At 46.8% G+C, this 22079-nt stretch overlaps 1 protein-coding gene across 1 annotated transcript; it reads right to left on the bottom strand.

Annotated features, from left to right (window-relative positions):
• Positions 1 to 9356: 9356 nt before the first annotated feature.
• On the bottom strand, positions 9357 to 11513 carry LOC309821547 (MORF4 family-associated protein 1). The gene is made up of 3 exons (XM_082652945.1): positions 11394 to 11513; positions 10841 to 11275; positions 9357 to 10349 (listed from the first exon to the last, which is right to left on the bottom strand). Exon 2 carries the CDS (start codon positions 11235 to 11237, stop codon positions 10854 to 10856), a length of 384 nt encoding a protein of 127 aa, XP_082509071.1. The 5' UTR covers positions 11238 to 11275; positions 11394 to 11513; the 3' UTR covers positions 9357 to 10349; positions 10841 to 10853.
• Positions 11514 to 22079: the final 10566 nt, after the last annotated feature.

Genomic DNA, 22079 nt, shown 5'->3' with positions numbered 1-22079 from the left:
TTGATTCCCCTTCCTTGGAGCGTGGGCCCGACTTGCTGAAGGGATACAGAAGAAGTGATGGTACGTTTCACTTGTAATACCCAGTTGTCAAAAGACTGCAGCTTTTCAGGAATTCCCTGGCGATCCAGTGGTGAGACTCTGCGCTCTCACTGCCCAGGGCGCGGGTTCAATCCCTGGTCGGGGAACTAAAATCCCACAAGCCCCTTGGTGCAATTAAAAAAAAAAAAAAAAGATTACAGCTTTCACCTGTGCTTTCTCTGTCTCTCTTGGATCGCTCCCTTTAGGGGAAACCACCTGCCTAGGAGTTGGTACAAGACATCTGTATACGACTTGCATTCAGAAAACGGAAGAATGGGAGGCACATGGCACCTCTAGCTGACAGGAGCCCTTAAAGTCCACAGGCGGGAGGGCAAAGACCCAGCTCAGCCCATGCAGCACCTCCTGCTTTTGCTCTCTAAGGGGAACTACTCAGGGAGGCTCTTCCTTTTTTTTTTTTTTTCATTCTCCAAATATTTATTGAGCATCTAATATAAACCAGACAATGTGCTTGAAATACACTGTTAACAAGACAGAGAAGCTCCTTAACCCAAGGAACTCACAGTCTAGCATAAAGGCAAATATTAATCAAATAATCCCACAAATAAATCATCATAGACCATGATAAATGCTGTTTACTGTAAAAAGTCATGGCAATCTGTGAGAGGATATCCCCTGGGGGCTTGATGTTCTCAGACAGTAGTAGGTGACGTTTCTCCATGAAGAGACATTTACGTTCTGAAGCATGAACGGGAGTCGCCTAAGACAGGGGTAGGGGTAGGGGAAGGACGGCGTGGAGCTGTCCAAGCAGAGGCACAGCGTGTGCAAAGACCCCAGGGCGGGACAGGGCACAGAGCACCTGAGGGCCTGAACTAGACCGGAGTGGCTGACAGCAGAGAAGAAACAGGAGAGTGGCCCGAGATGAGAAGGGAGCAGGGTAAGGACCTTGGCCTTTATCCCAAGAGAAATGGGGGCCACTGAGGTTTTTAAGCAGGGGACTGACATGCTAAGATGTGTACTTCATGATCACTCAGCCGCTCTGTGGAGAATGAACTGGAGAGGGCCAGAGGGGAAGTGCAGAGGCCAACGTGGGAGATAAATAGAAGGAAAAGAGAAAAGGAGAGGGTGTGAGCAACCCCATGTCAGTTGGGAGGCAAACCGGTAGAGATTAAGGACTTGGGCTCGGACTCGAGTTGCGCAGTTGTGTCCTGGCTTTGTCACTCTGTGATCGTGAGCAAATTACCTGAGCTCATCTCTAAAACAGGGATACTATCTGTCTACCTCCTAGATTGTGTGAGGATTAAATGACCAATACATCTCAAGAACTTGTGGTATCTGGCACACAGGAACGTGCTGCGGCCCCAGGCCACACAGCTACTACCTAGAAACAGATAAATACTGGACTGCTCTGATTAAAGCTGGGGGTGGGCGGACCGGGCCCCGAGCCTCGTCCACTTGTCCACCCCTAACCACCACCTTGTCCCAGTCCCACCCACGCAGCCCTAAATGCCTGGGACTTCACAGACTCCCTGTCTGCCAAAGAAGGTTGGCTTCAGAGTGGCCTGTTGGAAGCCTGTCTCCTGGGCACTGTGTGAAAAAATGGGGTGACGGCAGCTGACCTGTTTAAGCATTCCAGCACACAGGGCCACTCTCAACTTTATAACATAACTAGACTAAGAACCTCAGGAGGCTTTTGCTTCCCATGCTTCATCTAAGGGAGTCTCTTCCTTGTCTCTCATCTTCCCAGGCCATGTATGAAATATGCCCTGGGAAGTGCACCTGTTTGGGGTAACACAGCTTTTTTTTTTTTTTTAGAAGACTTTTTTATTTATTCATTTTATTTATTTAATTTTGGGGGCTGCGTTGGGTCTTTGTTGCTGCGCGTGGGCTTTCTCTAGTTGCAGCCAGCGGGGGTTACTCTTCATTGCGGTGCGCGGGTTTCTCATTGTGGTGGCTTCTCTTGTTGCGGAGCGCGGGCTCTAGGTGCGCAGGCTTCAGTAGTTGCAGCACGTGGGCTCAGTAGTTGTGGCGCACGGGCTTAGTTGCTCCGTGGCACGTGGGACCTTCCTGAACCAGGGGTTGAACCCGTGTCCTCTGCCCTGGCAGGCGGATTCCTAACCACTGCACCACCAAGGAAGTCCCGGTAATGCAGCTCTGGAAGCCTGCTTCCTGCTGCTGCAAGCGCCAGACTCAGGAGTTCCTCCAGACGCTGGACGACTGCAGGATTTGCCACACCTGGCCTGGAATTCCTTTGGCAATGTAATTTCTTCAATACCCTACGATGATTCCTGTCTCTTTACTTTCAGTTAGCTCCAATGTGCGGTAATCACAGGCAAAAATCTCATGAAGACTCTGGTTTTCTGTTCAGTGGTCTCTGTGCCCTGTCCTTCCTGGTTCTTTCAGCTCAGTGGTGTCCATGTGAACAAGTGGCTTTGATAGGAAGGTGACAGTTATCATCTGGTCTTTGCTGCTTGGCTGGCATTCACTGTCTGGGAAAGAACCTTTAAAGGAGATGCTTGAAAAAGATCTTGGGGCCTCGGTCTCATCTCAACTGGAAGACAGTTTCTTCTGGAGCCGTCTCTTATAACTGTTTCAGGTTGGGGTGCAGACATCCTTGCCATTTTCAACCCCAAATGACCAGTAGTGGCGGCCTCTTTGACCTCCTTCAAAGAAGCTACTCAGGAAGCACAGTTGAGCGACGACCTTCAGCTGCTGCTTCTTTGGCTCAATCATGGTGTTCGTGCCAAGGCCATGCCCATCCTCCTTCAGAGTCTAAGTTCAGGACTAAACTTACAGTGCCTGTCACTCCTGTTTCTCCCGTGGATGAAGCAAGTAAGAGCCTAGGGTGCTAAATCTCACGACAAGTTTCCATAACGCTCTCCACCCCCAAGCCCTCTCCTGGGCCTGTAGGAGCTAGTGAGCCATTGCTAGCGTGTGCCCGGCTTCCCGCCCTCCACCCCACCTTGCTGCTTGCTGGACTGTCCACGGAGAATTAGGCCAACTTTGTACTCAGGCCTGTGGAGGGAAAGCTGCTCATTTCCCTGCGTTCCTCACGTATGCTCAGGAGTTGGGGCCAGCCTCCTCCCCTGGCAGTGGCTACACTACCTTGTCCCCCCTCTTGTCTAATGTGACATGCCTTTGGAGCCTTGCTGCTCATCTGAACGCCCTCTTCCTTTGTCATCCTCCAACCCCCCTCCCCCAACCCACTGGATTCCCCTCGTTCATTGCAGGCTTTCCCAGCTGGCTCCTGGCTCTCCTCCCGCCCCATATCCTGCCGCCATCATCCTAGGTGAGTTCCACGCTCACACGGCCACCATTCCACACCTGGGCCCCCAGGTCCTTGGCCTCTTCATATCCAATAAGCAACTCCATGCCCCTTGGCCACTCATTCCCAAGGGTGACTTAGGGCTTGTTACTGCCCCCAATCTGCTCAGTACCTGCTCGGCCCTCCTCTTTTCTGACCCCATCCTTCCATCGCTTTCACTGCAGTCGCAACCACCCTTTTTATTTTTTAAATAAGTATATTTATTTATAAATTTATTTATTTATTTTTGGCTATGCTGGGTCTTCGTTGCCGCGTGCAGGCTTTCTCTAGTTGCGGCGAGCGGCAGCTACTCTTCGTTGTGGTGCACGTGCTTCTCAGTGAAGTGGCTTCTCTTGTTGCGGAGCACGGGCTCTAGGTGCGCGGGCTTCAGTAGTTGTGGCACGTGGGCTCGGTAGTTGTGGTTCGCGGGCTCTAGAGCGCAGGTTCAGTAGTTGTGGTGCACAGACTTAGTTGCTCCGCGGCATGTGGGTTCTTCCCAGACCAGGGCTCGAACCCGTGTCCCCTGCATTGGCAGGTGGATTCTTAACCACTGCACCACCAGGGCAGCCCCTGGCACCTTTTGTAAATGTATTTATTTATTTTTGGCTGTGTTGGGTCTTTGTTTCTGTGCGTGGGCTTTCTCCAGTCGTGGCGAGCGGGGGCCACGCTTCATCGCGGTGTGCGGGCCTCTCACTGTCACGGCCTCTCCCGTTGCGGAGCACAGGCTCCAGACGCGCAGACTCAGTAGTTGTGGCTCCCAGGCCTAGCCGCTCCGCGGCATGTGGGATCCTCCCGGACCGGGGCACGAATCCGTGTCCCCTGCACTGGCAGGCGGACTCAACCACTGCGCCACCAGGGAAGCCCGGCACCCTTTTTAAAACCTCACTGGGCCCTCAGCTCCCTTGAACGGCTTTCTCCTGCAGCTCCCCTGCTCTGCACGTCCCCAGCATCCACTCACTGTGCACGGTCATGGCTGCAATAACGCCCTCAACACAACCCCAACCTCTTACTCCTGTTTCCTTTTATTTCCCCTCCACTCCTCTCTGTCAAAAATGCAGCCCTTACAAAAATAAACAAATGGGACCTAATGAAATTTAAAAGCTTTTGCACAGCAAAGGAGGCCATAAACAAGATGAAAAGACAACCCTCAGAATAGGAGAAAATATTTGCAAACAAATCAACTGACAAAGGATTAATCTCCAAAATATACAAGCAGCTCATGCAACTCAATATCAAAAAAACAAACAACCCAATCCAAATATGGGCAGAACACCTAAGTAGACATTTCTCCAAAGAAGATATACAGACTGCCAACAAACACATGAAAGGATGCTCAACATCACTAATCATTAGAGAAGTGAAAATCAAAACTACAATGAGAGGGCTTCCCTGGTGGCGCAGTGGTTGAGAGTCCACCTGCCGATGCAGGGGACATGAGTTCGTGCCCCGGTCTGGGAGGATCCCACATGCCACGGAGCGGCTGGGCCCGTGAGCCATGGCGGCTGAGCCATGTGCGTCCAGAGCCAGTGCTCCGCAATGGGAGAGGCCACAGCAGTGAGAGGCCCGCGTACCGCAGAAAAAAACAAAAAACTAAAAACTACAATAAGGTATCACCTCACACCTGTCAGAATGGCCATCATCAAAAAATCTACAAACAATAAATGCTGGAGAGGGTGTGGAGAAAAGGGAACCCTCTTGCACTGCTGGTGGGAATGTGAATTGGTACAGCCACTATGGAGAACAGTATGGAGGTTCCTTAAAAAACTACAAATAGAAGTACCATACGACCCAGCAATCCCACTACTGGGCATATACCCTAAGAAAACCGTAATTCAAAAAGAGTCATGTACCACAATGTTCATTGCAGCTCTATTTACAATAGCCAGGACATGGAAGCAACCTAAGTGTCCATCGACAGACGAATGGATAAAGAATATGTGGCACATATATACAATGGAATATTACTCAGCCATAAAAAGAAACGAAATTGAGTTATTTGTAGTGAGGTGGATGGACCTAGAGTCTGTCATACAGAGTGAATTAAGAAAGAGAAAAACAAATACCGTACGCTAACACATATTATGGAATCTAAAAAAAAAAAACAAGTGGTTCTGAAGAACCTAGGGGCAGGACAGGAATAAAGACAAAGACGTAGAGAATGGACTTGAGGACACGGGGAGGGAGAATGGTAAGCTGGGACGAAGTGAGAGAGTGGCATGGACATATATACACTACCAAACATAAAATAGATAGCTAGTGGGAAGCAGCCGCATAGCACAGGGAGATCAGCTCCGTGCTTTGTGACCACCTAGAGGGGCCGGATAGGAAGGGTGGGAGGGAGGGAGACGCAAGAGGGAGGAGATATGGGAACATATGTATATGTATAACTGACTCACTTTGTTATAAAGCAGAAACTAACACACCATTGTAAAGCAATTATGCTCCAATAAAGATGTTTAAAAAAAATGCAGCCCTTGATCATTTGGGTGTTGCTAGGGACCATCACCAGTGAGACTGCAGGAAAGTCCAAGGCTTGGGGGAGTCCAGTCTCAACTGTTATAGGTGGTAAAGAAACGTTCTTTGAAGAGGCAAAAAATACAGGCGAGTTTGGGAATAACAGAATGGGAGGATTTGTGAATCACAGAGAGTTTGAAGGAAGGAGGAATAGGGATATAAATCAGGAGAAAGGAACTACAGAGCCCTACGGGGATCAGAGAAGGGGAAAACAGAAGTGACCAGGGGAGGGTCTTACTTTGGGCAGCGACTGAAGCAAGCCCTGTTTGCATTTATAGTTACCTGGCTACAGTGTTAAGCAGATAACAAATCCCCACTTATCTCTGGAAGATGGTGGGATCTCGTGTTTATCTGCTGCCTGGAAGGGGGAGGGTGAAGTTGGGCTTTCTTTTGCCTTGGAGTCATTAGCGGGCAGAGGAGGGGCTTCCCTGGTGGTCCTCCGTACTTCCAATGCAAGGGGCTCGGGTTTGATCCCTGGTCGGGGAACTAAGATCCCACTTGACATGCGGCGCGGCCACCAAAAAAAAAAAAAAAAAAAGAGGGCAGAGGAGAGCAAACAGCTACGAATGAATGAGTAAGAAAGATCATTTTTCAGACAATGCCCTGAGCTAGTGGGACATGTGATGAAAAGTGAGGATATAGGCCTCAGAGAGAAGGACAAGCCTTTCATCCAAACACAGGATAGGAAAAGGATGAAAGTACCAGTCATCTCAGTCTCGGTTGTGTCATCCTAACAAAAAATACCCAGATCTCAGTGACTTAAAACAACGCAGGTTCTTCCTTGTTGGTGCTGCCTGTTCAGCATTGGTTGGCAAGGAGCACCACCATCTTGAAGGTTGTTGGTCCCTGTGTCAGAAGAGAACCTTGGAGGGTCTCATGTTGGAGGCTGTGGCTTGGATGTGACTGTATGTTACTTTCCCTCACAATTCACGGCTAGAATGACTGACACACACACACACACACACACACACACACCACCACCACCACCACCACCACCACCACTGGGGGGCAAGGGAGTACAATCTGACTAGACGTGTGAAAGATGAGGAATTGGAATTTATTTGGTGAACAGCACTCACGATACCTACGGCATTTTTACCGCAGATGAGCTTTATCTAGAAGTCATACAGAATGCCAGGGATGGAAATGAACCTCAGAGACAAGCCAGTACCTGCCCAAGATCACACAGAGAGCAGGCTGCCTGGGGGCCAGGTCTCCTGTTTCCCAGCCCCCTGGACTCCCGAGGCTTTATCTCTGGCAAGGTTAAAAACACTTTAGACTCACCTCCCTTCACCTGGAGTCAGACTTTCACTAATGCTTCCCACGCCCCCGGCCCCAGAGGTGAATGCGTCCGTGGCTGTTGCCAGTCCTACTGTAGTGTCCACTAGAGTTAAATCGGCTTTCTTCCCAGGGGTCATCTCAGCTGATGAAACCAGACGCAGAAGTCTCTTTAGCACTACTTTGTGAACTCCCGGGCCTGATTCTGATCAAGCGGGGGGACCGGCAGATTTTGAGCATTCCGCACACTTTGCCTCCATCCGTATCTCTTCAGAGGTTGTTACATAATACCTGCTTTCTCTCTTCCTGAGTGCCTCCCCAGACCTCCACGCTCCCACAGCCCCCGTGCTTCTTTCTGTAATAGCGCTTTGATGCAAGAGGACACTTGTCACATCGGAGCAAAGATAGACCTCAGCTTCATGGGGCCTCTGCTGTGTCAGGAACCTGTCCAAGAACCGCAACAGGCCTTTCTGCACAGCTTTCCATGACCTACCTCTGAACAGCCAGGACACGGAGAGAGCCTGGGGCCCATGAGGGACATATGGGTCTGTAATAAAAATCCTGGCAACTCTAGCTAGACTCAATTTAATATTATACAGCCCGGTAAGACTGCCTCTCAGAATGGATCCTTACCACATTCTCTGCTTAGAAAACACAAGATTCAGTCGCTCCTCCAGCTGCTAGCAAGCCGAGACTGATTTCAGGAGCAGGGGAAATTGGGCATTGTTGGCTGCATTGCAATTGTTACTGAAATCACAAGGAAGAGGAATTAAGGAGTGAAAATAATCTAGGACGATAGTCCTCAAAAACTTCCGGGTGTGTAAGAATCACCTCTGAAAACTTATAGTACAATGAAGGACATGCAGCCAGTAAAAAAAAGAATGCGGGTCTGGATGTTCGGCTAGGGTTAACTTGCAAACTATAGTTTTAAGTGGGGGAAAAAAAAAAGAACATTCACAGGTGTGTTTCTACTTACGTACAAAAAAGATTGGAGAGTTATATATGTACATGTGCAAACACACAGTATTTGCAAGGATATACAAGACACTGGTGAATGGCTGTCTTCCTAGGATGCTAGGGAGAAGAGGGGATCACTTTTTTTTTTAAGAAGATGTTGGGGGTAGTTTATTAATTAATTAATTAATTTTTGCGTGTTGGGTCTTTGTTTCTGTGCGAGGGCTTTCTCTAGTTGCGGCGAGCGGGGGCCACTCTTCATCGCGGTACGCGGGCCTCTCACTGTCGCGCCCTCTCTTGTTGCGGAGCACAGGCTCCAGACGCGCAGGCTCAGTACTTGTGGCTCACAGGCCTAGTTGCTCCGCGGCATTTGCGATCCTCCCAGACCAGGGCTCGAACCCGTGTCCGCGGATTCTCAACCACTGCGCCACCAGGGAAGCCCGGGATCACTTTTTTTTCTTTTGAATTCTGTGCCATTTGTATTACATCTTTTAAAAATAAATTACCAAATGAAATGTAGGATCCTGAGACAGAAAAAAAGAATTACTGGAAAACTAGTGAAATAAGAACGAAGTGTAGTCTACTTAGCACAGGTCCTACTTTTGGCAAATGTAGCTTTTTTGGTGGTTGTTTTTCCTGGTTCTTTATTCATCATATCCACTCCTCCCCACTGCTGGCTTTTTCTCCTACTGTTCCCTATGTGTGGGATGTCCCCCATTCTCTCCTCCTCCTTGGAAGCTGTACCCATCCTTCAAGGCCAAGGTCACCAGTTACTTGCTCTGAAATACTTTCCTTGCCTTCCCCCACTCAGTGCTCTAAGACATGGTATCCAGCTTGGGACAGACACATGGTTACTATTGTTTCACACTTGCTAGCAGCTGGATTCCCAGGAAGCAGACTTTATGGTGAAAACTAGCATACAGGTTAAGTTCTGAGGGATGCTCAACTGTAGACACAGAGGACTGGAGGGCCGACTGTACTATGTCATCTGACATAACGAACTTGAGCAGCCCTGGATTTTGGTATCTGTGGGAAGGGGGCGGGTCCTGGAACCAACCCACTGCTGATAGGAGGGACAACTGCATGCTCTTTCCTCAGCCAGTTTCCACAGCAGCACGAGAGATGAACCTTCCCTATGATCAAGGCTTACTGAGCGCCTCCAAAACCATAAGAAATTCACCCCCCATTTAACGAAGATAACATTCAAGGAGAAAAATTTCATTTTTAAAGAAACAATATTTCTCAGTCAATAACCTTTTAAGCCTTGTCTTTTCAAGCAAATGAATACTTTTATTAACATGGTAAAATTTTTTTTAAACACACGGTAGGGTTTTGACCTCAAATACTTGTCAGGTCTGCTACTGAAATGAACTTACAGCTAGACAACTTATGAATCTTGAAGACACCTAGTCCCTGTGCAGTTTAGGGTCCAAAACAGACAGCCCTTGCTTTTCTTCCCCAGACCCTCAAGGGCCTTTGCAAATATCGCTTTCATTTTATGTCCAGAATCCCCTGAAATGCATCAGGATATTACATCGATTACACAGAATACCAAGACCTATCTCGTCTCCTAGTCTAGGTTCCATGTCACATAAAGCTGGGTTACGCTGTCCAAACAATCTGACCAGACAAGTTACATCAGTGTGCCGCATAAAACCTAAAATTTGAACAAAATACATCTCTCCTCCTTTGGTCTCACATAGAAATTAAAGTCCCCAAACACACCACCATCCCGCAGCCCTTCTTTTGGTTCATCAGTCCCAGCCAGGTCAGCCCCCTCCTCATTCCCAATTGAAGTCTGGTCCGTTCTTCAGCTTCGCTGGCAATCGCTGCATGGAGTCGTCTTCCAGAAATAATGCCTTTCCTTCAACGCCTTCAGAGCCGGAGAACTCCAACTGAGTCTCATCTGTTACACACAGACCCAAAGTTCCAGGGAGCTGTCAGGTCACACAAGGAAGAGCAAAGCACCTCAAAAATTTAGAAATAACGAAAGCCCAGGAACAAATGTGACTGCTGCGACAGCTTACAATCTAGGCCCTAATTCTCGTGAGAGCATTTTCCAAATCAAAGGTACCTCCCCAAACGAAAACATTTAACAGTCAAAACTCATACTGAGGTCATTAACCACAGACCATAGCAGAAACGTAGTGTGAGGACAGAGCGTAGACAGAGAAAAAAAGAGAAAACAAAAGGCTCTCTGGTTTCAGCTTCTCCAGGGTGTCAGCCAATCTCCATCAGTTGACCAGAATCCACTGGCTGTAAACTGAAGTGCAATTGGGAGAAACGCATCATTAGGAAGCGAGAAAACGCTCAAAACTCAGCCTCGCAGGACACCACCTCTTCTGCGTGCCACCTGACCCCTTCCAGTCTTCCAGCAAAATCTGGAAGCGTCCAATAATGGCCTTCCCTCTGACAATTCTGTATTTCTACCCCCCTTTGCTCAATGGCCTGTACCGTGATTTTGTTATTACCCTACAGTTATCCTACTGATCGTGACCTTTGGTTTCAACCAAACACGTACAAGTCAAAACCAACCAACCAACCAAAGTGTTCCCCCCAATTACCAGAGACGTAACAAAAATAAATAAACGGTACCTACTAACACCTCCTAAAATGAAAACTGAGCACGCTTTTATTCTCTTCTCCCAACTCCCATCCCCCGCGGATCATTAGTAAATAAATGTCCCCGAAGCTGACCCAAGCGTCGGGCAACGCCTGGGACCTCCGTGCGGCTCCCGCCGGTCCCCGCCTTACCGCCGACCCTCCTTCAGGACGACTCGCTCTTCTCTATCCGCCGGACCAGCTCCACCAGCATCTCTGCCATCTTCGCGATCTCCTTGGCCTTCTCCTCCGCCTTCTCGCACCGTTTGGTCCCTCTGCCCTCGACTCCGTCGTCCGCGTTCTGCAGATGGTTGAGCGCGCTCTCCTCCGAGGCCTCCACCTGCGTCTTGATCTGGATGAGCATACTATCCATCTCCCACAGCTTGCTCCGGTTCCGCAGGTAGGCTCTCCCGTGCTCGCGGCTCAGCGCCGCGATGTCCTCGCGCATCTCGTTGATGACCGGGAGCAGGAACTGCTCGAAGTCCTCCTCGGGCTCCAGCACCTCCACCTCCTCCGGCTCTGCCAGCTCCACGATGTCCAAGGGCCGCATCTTCCCCCGCTATTCCGGAACCGCAGGACACAAGTCGGCTGCAGAGAGAAAATGGAGACTCGCTATGCTTACCAACACACTTCCAGAATATTCTTTAAAACTTTTACCCCTTTTAAACTTTTAGCCTCACAGAAGCCACGGAAACAAGCGACTTACGAGCAACGAACCGGAGGACAAAATGGAGTCGCGGCCGTCAACCAGCGCCCTGCGTGTTGCGGCCCCTTTCACGACACGGCCGTGCCTCTTTACGGTCACGCCGCTGGTAGAACTAGGTGCGGGCGCGCGCACGTCAATAGAGGGCGACGCAATCCGCTCTACCACGGCCGCGCGCGCACACACCCACACCCACGCGCGCGCGCACGCTCTCCCTTTTCCTCCCCTCCTCCTACTCCTCCACGCTGCGGCCCTCCGCTACCCACGCCCGCGCGGACGTGAATGCACGAGCTCTCTTATCCCCCTCCCCCTTCACCCTGTGCTGCTCGCCTCCGCTACCCACGCACGCGCGGACGCGCACGCACGAACTCCCTTATCCCCCTCCCCTTTCACCCTTGTGGTGCGCCTAGCGGCTACCCCACGCGCGTACGCGCGCAGTCTCATATTGCCCCTCTCGCTTCACCCTCGTGCTGAGCCTGGCCGCTACCCTGGCTTTGGAGGTGAGCCCTTCTGGTGCTCCCTCCTCCTAAAGGGGTTCTCTTAAAGGGTTTCCATCTTTTGAAGATGTCAACGCTGTCTTCCTACAGTAAACGGGGACAGCCCTACGTAATAATGTACTCAAAGTATGTGACATTCCTGGTCCATCGCTGATAGCCCCATCCTGTTTACTACCACGACTGGACCCCTCCCTAATGTCTTACTGGCTTATTTTCCTTCCTCTTTTTTTTTAAAAAAATATATTTTTATTTTATTTTAGGCTGCGTTGGGTTTCCATTGCTGCGTGCAGGTCTTTCTCTAGTTGAGGCGAGCGGGGGCTGTTCTTTGTTGCGGTTGCGCGGGCTTCTCATTGCGGTGGCTTCTCTTGTTGCGGAGAACGGGTTCTAGGCACACGGGCTTCAGTAGTTGTGGCATGCGGGCTCTAGAGCACAGGCCAGTAGTTGTGGCACACGGGCTTAGTTGGTCCGCGGCGTGTGGGATCCGTCCCGGACCAGGGCTCGAACACGTGTCCTCTGCACTGGTAGGCGGATTCTTAACCCCTGAGCCAGCAGGGAAGCCCCTTACAGGCTTATTTTTGTTCCTTTTCGGATAACGGTCAGACGTGTCTGGGTGTCTTTTCACCAGACCAAGCCCCCCCCCGCCCCCTCCGCCATCTCCAGGGTAAAAGTCCTGGTCTGTTTTATCCTGAGGTTCCACTGGCCTAGTCTTTACGCCTTTTTGTCGGGTCGAACGCTCCTTGAGGGACGTATTCAGCTCTATGTCTCTAAAGCCTGGAGCAGAACTTGGCATATGTTAGTAAATTTGCTTTACCCTTCACTTAATACAAAATTTTAAGGAAAGATAAGTTAATTTCATAGCCTATTGACCCAGTCACAAAAGAGCAATAAAAATGTCAGGAGAGCTTGCACAGGTGCATTGGTTTGGCTTCTGTTTTCCAGTCAAAATGGACACAACTCCCAGTTTTGAATATAGCAGAGTTAATAATGAAGAGATACAATAATCATGAAAATGCTTTGTAAAGGGCTTCCCTGGTGGCGCAGTGGTTGAGAGTCCGCCTGCCGATGCAGGGGACACGGGTTCGTGCTCCGGTCTGTGGAAGATCCCACATGCCGCGGAGCGGCTGGGCCCGTGAGCCATGGCCACTGAGCCTGCGCGTCCAGAGCCTGTGCTCCGCAACGGGAGAGGCCACAACAGTGAGAGGCCCGCGTACCGCAAAAAAAAAACCACACAAAATAACAAGAAAACAAAATGTTTTGTAAATACCAAGCTTAGACATAGGTAAAGTGCTTATTTTTTGTTGACTTTCCACGGTTCTTTATATCTGGTTGCTCTTGTAAAAATCCAACTTCAGGGCTTTCTGGATATATCAGAGGCAGCTAGCTCATAAATTCTTTGTGTGAAAGTAAAGAAATGGCTCAAATAATGAGATACCACTACACACTTGTTAAAATGGCCAAAACCCAGCCCAATGACAACACCAAAGCTGGTGAGAATGTGGAACAACAGTAACTCTCATTTATTGCTGGTGGGAACGCAAAATGGTGCAGCCACTTTGGAAGACAGTAGCAGTTTCTCATCATGCGAAGCGTACTCTTACCATACCACACGGCAAATGTGCTCTTTGATATTTACTCAAATGTATTGGAAACTTATGTCCACACGAAAACCTGCAATATGGATGTTTCTAGCAGCTTTATTCATACTTGCTAAAATTTGGAAGCAATCAAGATATCCTTCAAAAGGTGAATGGATGGGCTTCCCTGGTGGCGCAGTGGTTGGGAGTCCGCCTGCCGATGCAGGGGACACGGGTTCGTGCCCCGGTCCGGGAGGATCCCACATGCGGCGGAGCGGCTGGGCCCGTGAGCCATGGCTGCTGAGCCTGCGCGTCCGGAGCCTGTGCTCCACAACGGGAGAGGCCACAGAAAAAAAGATTAAAAGGCAAAAGGGCCTACAGAAGACTGATGTCTTTTCAACCCTATTCCTCTTTCCTCTGTGGTATGTGGGATCTTCCTGGACCAGGGCTCGAACCCGTGTCCCCTGCATTGGCAGGTGGATTCTTAACCACTGCGCCACCAGGGAAGTCCAAATTAAATTATTCTTAATTTTGTTTTATTTTCATATTTTGGGGTCAATCCTTTTTTTTTTTTTTTTTTGTCTCAAAATTTTTCATGGGGCTTCAGAAAGCTCCTTCGTCCTGGGCTCTGTGTAGCAGCCGCCTAAAGGGTAAAGAGAGCTTGCTGGGGGCAGGAGATAGGAGAGGGTGACCCAGAGAAGGGCCTCCACAGTAGAAACCCACTTAAGCCCGGGACCTCCCCCTTCCAGAGGAAGCTGCTGTTGCCCAAGTTCCAAAAACTGGGCTGAAGTAAGAAGTCCTGAGACCCCAGGGGAAGCAAGGGTGAGAGTGTCTTGCCTGTGCAACCCAGTGTTAATGGGTCACCTCCGAGGGAAACAACCTGTAAGACAGTAACGAGATGTAACCTGAGCAAGGCTCTCTGCGCTGGTCAGAAACTCCAAACTGACACAACCAGTTTGGAAGAGTCTGAGGGATTTTTGTTTGTTTTGTTTCTGCAGTGGAGGATATCCGACATCAGGAGTAGCGTATCTGAATTCAATTCATAAGGCCAAAAACGATTCTGGCTGTGGGAAATGCAGGGATGATGGTTCCCGTATTAGAAACGATTTCGTCAATGGAAAAAGAAAGAAGTCTCGCTCTTCTAAGAGAATTTCACTAGCATAAATCAATTTAATAATAACTGTGTTAAGGCATAAAAGGGAGCAGGTATTATTATAGGCCCATTATTGGCCCCATTTTGCAGATGGAGAAACTGAGGCTGGGGGAGATGTAACATGGCTTGTAGGGGTCTTGTCCAGGTTCAGCTGGCGGAACCCAAGCTTGCTTGCCATCAGATACAAGAGAAAAAGATGAGGACTTCGGTATTTTAAGTTCATTGAAATTAAGAAAGGCTGCTTTGGTTTTTTTTAAAGCTTAGCAAAGGAGTTAAAAGCAGAGTGACTTCATGTAACAAAATTCCCAGAAGACACATGTTCTCACCAAAGTCTTAATGCAGTATTGCTCTAGCATCGTGCTGGGCATGAATTGCTCATTTCACCAAGCAGGTGTCAAACATCACATCAGGAATAACTTTCCTCTTGAAAGCCCTTGGAACCAAATCATCAACGAATCAAGAGGAATCACTTAGGGATATGAGAGATTTTCAAATGGCGAACACTTTGGGAAAAGAGGGTAACTGTGGAAGAAACAAATGACATTCAAAGACTAGATACTGCGAAGATGTGGAGATTATCACACGTACTCAAGACTACCATCAGCGGAATTACTGAAAGTAGTTCCTCCTCCTTCCCCCTGTAATAACCTAGGGAGGGATGAATCGAGGGGAGAATGCCTAGCACGAACCCCCAAGCTCCTGCCTCTGCCTCTTCCCACGTGGCAAAGAGACACGTAGCCACAAAGCCACGAAGCTGAAGAGGACACATGTGCCATCGGCTCAGGCCACTTCACACACGCTGACGGAAGTGTGTACCTCAGTGGTCTTCAAGCTCTTCAGACCAGATGCCCTTATCAGAAAAAGTGTGTGACCAGCACTCCTGTGACCCAGCAGGACCCCACGAGGCCTTCCCCAAACAGATCCCCGCCCACGTCCTCCACCTGCCTTTTGCTTGTATAAACACTTTAGTCAAAGAATAAATTTAATCAGAGAAGTGAGAAAATGCAGAAAAAAAGGAAAACACTCAAGCCAGACAAAATAATAATACTTTAGCCATTCAACAAAGTCAAGGACCTTTAGTTCCTCCTCAGGGGCTATAGATAATATTCTGAGTCATGTCCTTTGAGCTGTTTTGCAGATCCCGAAACCTCCACCAGGTGGAAGACGTTAGCTGACCCCAGAAGAAGCACTGTAGACCCCAGACCGTTGGAACCAGAAGGTTGATGATGTTGACTCCCAGTTACCTCACCACCAACCAATCAGAAGAATGTCCACGAGCTGACCACACAGCCCACAACCCCTCTCCCTCACCCTGTCATTAAAAACGTTTCCCTGAAAGGCTTCAGGGAGTTCGGGTCTTTTAACCACTAGCTGCCTGGACTCCTTGCTTGGCGTCTGCAATAAACGCTGCACTTTCCTTCACCACAAGCTGGTGTCAGTAGCTTGGCTTTACTGCACACAGGTGAGTGGACCCAAGTTTGGTGCAGTAACACTTCCAGTACATGTTCATTGGTTCATCTAAAACTATAGTCACAATCTGTACTGGTAACATTAAGTAGATTAACATACACAAGACAGAAATTTAAGGGATCAGATGAAGTAGTTTTAATAGTTTTAAATAATTATTTCTTTTCACATAGTCCTAAAAAGTCTTTTATTCTCTCTCTCACACACACATAGGCCTAGTTAGCTGATAATATTTTTCAGTGAAAGTGGTGGGATTAAATATGCTTCATTATTTTGAAAACCTTGGTTTAACACCTCATGATAGAGCAAGGCGAAGGTCTACTTATAAATCCAGCTTACGTTGATACCTGCATTTAATGACTACTGAAGTTAAGAAGAAAAAAACAAACCTCACAAAGATCCTTGGGTCCAAATAGAAGAAGAAGGTCATCCACCAGCCTTATTAGGCCCTGATGCTGAGTTCTCAGTTCCACCCACCAGATATGCAAAGGTTTTTTACTGGAAATCATTTGCTAGAAATCCATCTCCCCAATTCGTTCTTGCAAACTAACTGCTGCATTTTAACAAATGGATCCAAAGTCTAGTGTAAGTTTTAATTTGGAAAAATTTTAAACAGAATGAAAAATTCTAACCTTCAACATGCTCAGACCGGAGAATTTTTTTTTTTTTTTACTTTTTAAAACTGAGAAACAAAGGGCTTTACAGATAATTTTGGGAACATTACAGATGTCTGTCATTTTAGAAACCTACTGTGCTAGAGGATAATGGTCTCTTTTTTTTTTGTCAGAATTATATTTCAGTTTAATTAAAGACATAATTTTTTCTTATTAGTTATCTATTTTATACATATTAGTGTATATATGTCAATCCCAATCTCCCAATTCATCCCACCACCACCCCCACCCCGCCACTTTCCCTCCTTGGTGTCCATACATTTGTTCTCTACGTCTGTGTCTCTATTTCTGCCCTGCAAACTGGTTCATCTGTACCATTTTTCTAGGTTCCACATATATGCGTTAATATATGATATTTGTTTTTCTCTTTCTGACTTACTTCACTCTGTATGACAGTCTCTAGATCCATCCACGTCTCTACAAATGACCAATTTCGATCCTTTTTATGGCTGAGTAATATTCCATTGTATATATGTACCACAACTTCTTTAACCATTCATCTGTCGATGTGCATTTAGGTTGATTCCATGACCTGGCTATTGTAAATAGCACTGCAGTGAACACTGGGGTGCATGTGTCTTTTGAATTGTGGTTTTCTCTGGGTATATGCCCAGTAGTGGGATTGCTGGGTCATATGGTAATTCTGTTTTTAGTTTTTTTAGGAACCTCCATACTGTTCTCCATATTGGCTGTATCAATTTACATTCCCACCAACTGTGCAAGAGGGTTCCCTTTTCTCCACACCCTCTCCAGCATTTGTTGTTTGTAGAGTTTCTGATGATGCCCATTCTAACTGGTGTGAGGTGATACCTCATTGTAGTTTTGATTTGCATTTCTCTAATACTTAGTGATGTTGAGTGCTTTTCATGTGCTTCTTGGCCATCTGTATGTCTTCTTTGGAGAAATGTCTATTTAGGTCTTCTGCCCATTTTTGGATTGGGTTGTTTGTTTTTTTAATATTGAGCTGAATGAGCTGTTTATATATTTTGTAGATTAATCCTTTGTCCATTGATTCGTTTGCAAATATTTTCTCCCGTTCTGAGGGTTGTCTTCTTGTCTTATGTTTTCCTTTGCTTTGCAAAAGGTTTTAAGTTTCATTAGGTCCCATTTGTTTATTTTTGTTTTTATTTCCGTTACTCTAGAAGGTGGATCAAAGAGATCTTGCTGTGATTTATGTCAAAGAGTGTTCTTCCTATGTTTTCCTCTAAGAGTTTTATAGTGTCCAGTCTTACATTTAGGTCTCTAATCAATTCTGAGTTTATTTTTTTTGTATGGTGTTAGGGAGTGTCCTAATTTCATTCTTTTACATGTAGCTGTCCAGTTTTCCCAGCACCACTTATTGAAGAGGCTGTCTTTTCTCCATTGTATATCCTTGCTGCCTTTGTCATAGATTAGTTGACCATAGGTGCGTGGGTTTATCTCTGAGCTTCCTATCCTGTTCCATTGATCAATATTTCTGTTTTTGTGCCAGTACCACATTGTCTTGATTACTGTAGCTTTGTAGTATAGTCTGAAGTCAGGGAGTCTAATTCCTCTAGCTCCATTTTTTTCCCTCAAGACTGCTTTGGCTATTTGGGGTCTTTTGTGTCCCTGCACAAATTTTAAGATATTTTGTTCTAGTTTTGTAAAAAAAATGCCACTGGTAATTTGATGGGGATTGCATTGAATCTGTAGATTGCTTTGGGTTGTATAGTCATTTTCACAATATTGATTCTTCCAATCCAAGAACATGGTATATCTCTCCATCTGTGTGTGTCATCTTTGATTTCTTTCATCAGTGTCTTATAGTTTTCTGAGTACAGGTCTTTTACCTCCTTAGAAGGTTTATTCCTAGGTATTTTATTCTTTTTGCTGCAATGGTGAATGGGACTGTTTCCTTAATTTCTCTTTCTGATCTTTTGTTGTTAGTGTATAGGAATGCAAGAGATTTTGTGCATTAATTTTGTATCCTGCAACTTTACCAAATTCATTGATTAGCTCTAGTAGTTTTCTGGTAGCATCTTTAGGATTCTCTATGTATAGCATCATGGCATCTGCAAACAGTGACAGTTTTACTTCTTCTATTCCAATTTGTATTCCTTTTATTTCTTTTTCTTCTCTGATTGCCGTGGCTAGGACTTCCAAAACTACGTTGAATAATAGTGGCAAGAGTGGACATCCTTGTCTTATTCCTGATCTTAGACGAAATGCTTTCAGTTTTTCACCATTGAGAATGATGTTTGCTGTGGGTTTGTCATATATGGCCTTTATTATTTTGAGGCAGGTTCCCTCTATGCCCACTTGCTGGAGAGTTTTTATCATAAATGGGTGTTGAATTTTGTCAAAAGCTTTTTCTGCATCTATTGAGATGATCATATGGTTTTTATTCTTCAATTTGTTAATATGGTGTATCACACTGATTGATTTGCATATATTGAAGAATCCTTGCATCCCTGGGATAAATCCCACTTGATCATGGTGTATGATCCTTTTAATGTGTTGTTGGATTGTTTGCTAGTATTTTGTTGAGGATTTTTGAATCTATATTCATCAGTGATACTGGCCTGTAATTTTCTTTTTCTGTGGTATCTTTGTCCGGTTTTGGTATCAGGGTGATGGCAGCCTCATAGAATGAGTTTGGGAGTGTTCCTTCCTTTGCAATTTTTTGGAAGAGTTTGAGAAGGATGGGTGTTAGCTCTTCCCTAAATGCTTGATAGAATTCACCTGTGAGGCCATCTGGTCCTGGACTTTTGTTTGTTGGAAGATTTTTAATCACACTTTCAATTTCATTACTTGTGACCGGTCTGTTCATATTTTCTATTTCTTTGCACAGGAGAATTCTTATAGGTGACACAGACTTTAGAAAGAAAAGAGTATCAGATGGAAACATTTCCAACACCCACCAGGAAGAGACAAAGTGTGTTTGTTTTCCTAAAAATAACTATTAAGTTAGCATATTCCTTAGTATGAAATATATTCTAGACACTTGTCATTATAGAAATGGTCAATACTGTGCATCATGTCTTTTTGTGAAAGAAGAATGTGCAGCACACCTTTCAGTTCATCTTTTAACGACTCTGCCATGAGATAAGCAGTGAGTCATCTGAATGGTACAAAACATTTCTATGGTCACTCTCTGATGGTTTTAAAAAAGGTCCGCAAGTGTTCTGACAGGCCTCCACGCACACCTGGAGTTTATGTCTCCTGCTCTTCAACCCCGGCAGGGTTTTGTGATCACCATTCAAGACCAATAGAGCAGGACTTATAAGCTAAGTGAGAAAAGACCCTGGGGCTTCTGTAGGTGTATCTTGGGCCTCTGCTCTGGGCACCTCCAGCCATCGTAGGAGAAGTCTGGCTACCCTGAGGCCACCATGTTCAGATACCAGACAGAAGGAGATCGGGAGGAGTGCCAGCTGTTCTAACCCCAGCTGTTAGATGACTGCAGCCTCATGAGAGACCCAAGCCAGAACTGCCTTGCCGGACAGCACCTCCACTGCTGACCCACTGCAACAGTGAGAGATAACACAAGTGTGGTTTTATCTACCAAGCTTTGGAGAAATCTGTTACACAACACTAGATATTACACGTATATCAACTCATTTAATTCTCACAATAACCCCATGAGTTATCGTCAGCCCCCTTTAAAAATGAGAGGGCAGGGTTTCCCTGGTGGCGCAGTGGTTGAGAGTCTGCCTGCCAATGCAGGGGACACGGGTTCGTGCCCCGGTCCGGGAAGATCCCACATGCCGCGGAGCGGCTGGGCCCGTGAGCCATGGCCGCTGAGCCTGGGCGTCCGGAGCCTGTGCTCCGCAACGGCAGAGGTCACAACAGTGAGAGGCCCGCATACCGCCAACAAAAAATAAATAAATAAATAAAAATGAGAGGACATTGAAGCCTTGAGAGGTTTCAACTCTGTTAGAACATCTGGGATTCAGTCCCCACATGGCCGGACCTCAGAGTCTATGTGCAGTGACTGTGGCCTCTCAGAAAGAAAAGCGCAAATGCAAGGATCAGAAGCAGTGGAAACAGTAGATCCTGGTGGAAGACGAGATATGGGAGGTGAAGGAAAGGAAGCCAAATAGAGCCTGGAGGTTTTGAAGAAACACAGGAAACGAAGTAAGTTTAGGGAGGAGGATTATGAGTTTGGATATTGTTTAGTTGGGTGTGTCACTGGTACCCACAAAGGAAGATGGCCCACAGGAATCCGGGGGCAAAGTCCAGGCCCCGGAAGTGCGTTCTGGAATCAAGTGCCTTCTGAAGATGAGATCATAAAGGGAAAGGGTGTTCAGCCAGAAGAGAAGAGGAAGAAGGACAAAGGCTTAGGGAGCGCCTCCTTGTTTAGTTTATGGTACACGTGACCATTTGTGATTAAGCTCCCAGAGTTTTCAGAATTTTTAAATGTGTGCTATAATGTCTGTGGATATACAATGAGATAACAGATTCCACAAAGCAGACAACATTTACTAATCTTACACTTGCATAAGAAGTTTATGAATTACTGCCTTGAGAAACTGGATGTTCTGTCAATAAGCCAAACCTAGAGCAGATGCGATGGCACAGAGACTGGCAGAAATAAATGCTGGGAACACTAATAAACCACTTGTGGATCTCAGGTATCCCACAGAATGAATATATTCATTTCAGATGAATATCCGGGTTTGGGGAGACTTGACATCTTTTTCACATGGTGGACCTTCTTTAAGAAAATGATTACATGACACCAAAAGCAAAGGCAACAAAAGCAAAAATAAACAAGTGGGACCACATGAAACTAAAAAGCTTCTGCACAGCAAAGGAAACCATCAACAAAATTAAAAGGCAACCTATGGAATCCCAGCAAATTTGCAAGCCACATGTCCAATAAGGAGTTAATATCCAAAATATACAGGGAATTCATGCAACTCAATAGCAAAAGTAAATAAATAAATAATTTAAAAATAGGAAAAGAGCCTGAATAGACATTTTTCCAAAGAAGAAATACCAATGGCCGACAGGTACATGAAAATGTGCTCAACACCACTGATCATCAGGGAAATGCAAATCAAAACCACAGTGAGACATCTCCTCACACCTGTTAGGATCGCTATTATCAAAAAGGCAAGGGCTTCCCTGGTGGCGCAGTGGTTGAGAGTCCGCCTGCCGATGCAGGGGACGCGGGTTCGTGCCCCGGTCCGGGAGGATCCCACGTGCCGCGGAGCGACTGAGCCCGTGAGCCATGGCCGCTGAGCCTGCGCATCCGGAGCCTGTGCTCCGCAGCGGGAGAGGCCACAGCAGTGAGAGGCCCACGTACCGCAAAAAAACAAAAACAAAAAGGCAAGAGACAGCAAATGCTGGCAAGGATGTGG

Source organism: Grampus griseus (genome assembly GCF_964374135.1).
Source record: "Grampus griseus genome assembly, chromosome: 4".
Classification (NCBI taxonomy): domain Eukaryota; kingdom Metazoa; phylum Chordata; class Mammalia; order Artiodactyla; family Delphinidae; genus Grampus; species Grampus griseus.
This window is presented reverse-complemented; position numbering and strand designations above follow the sequence as displayed.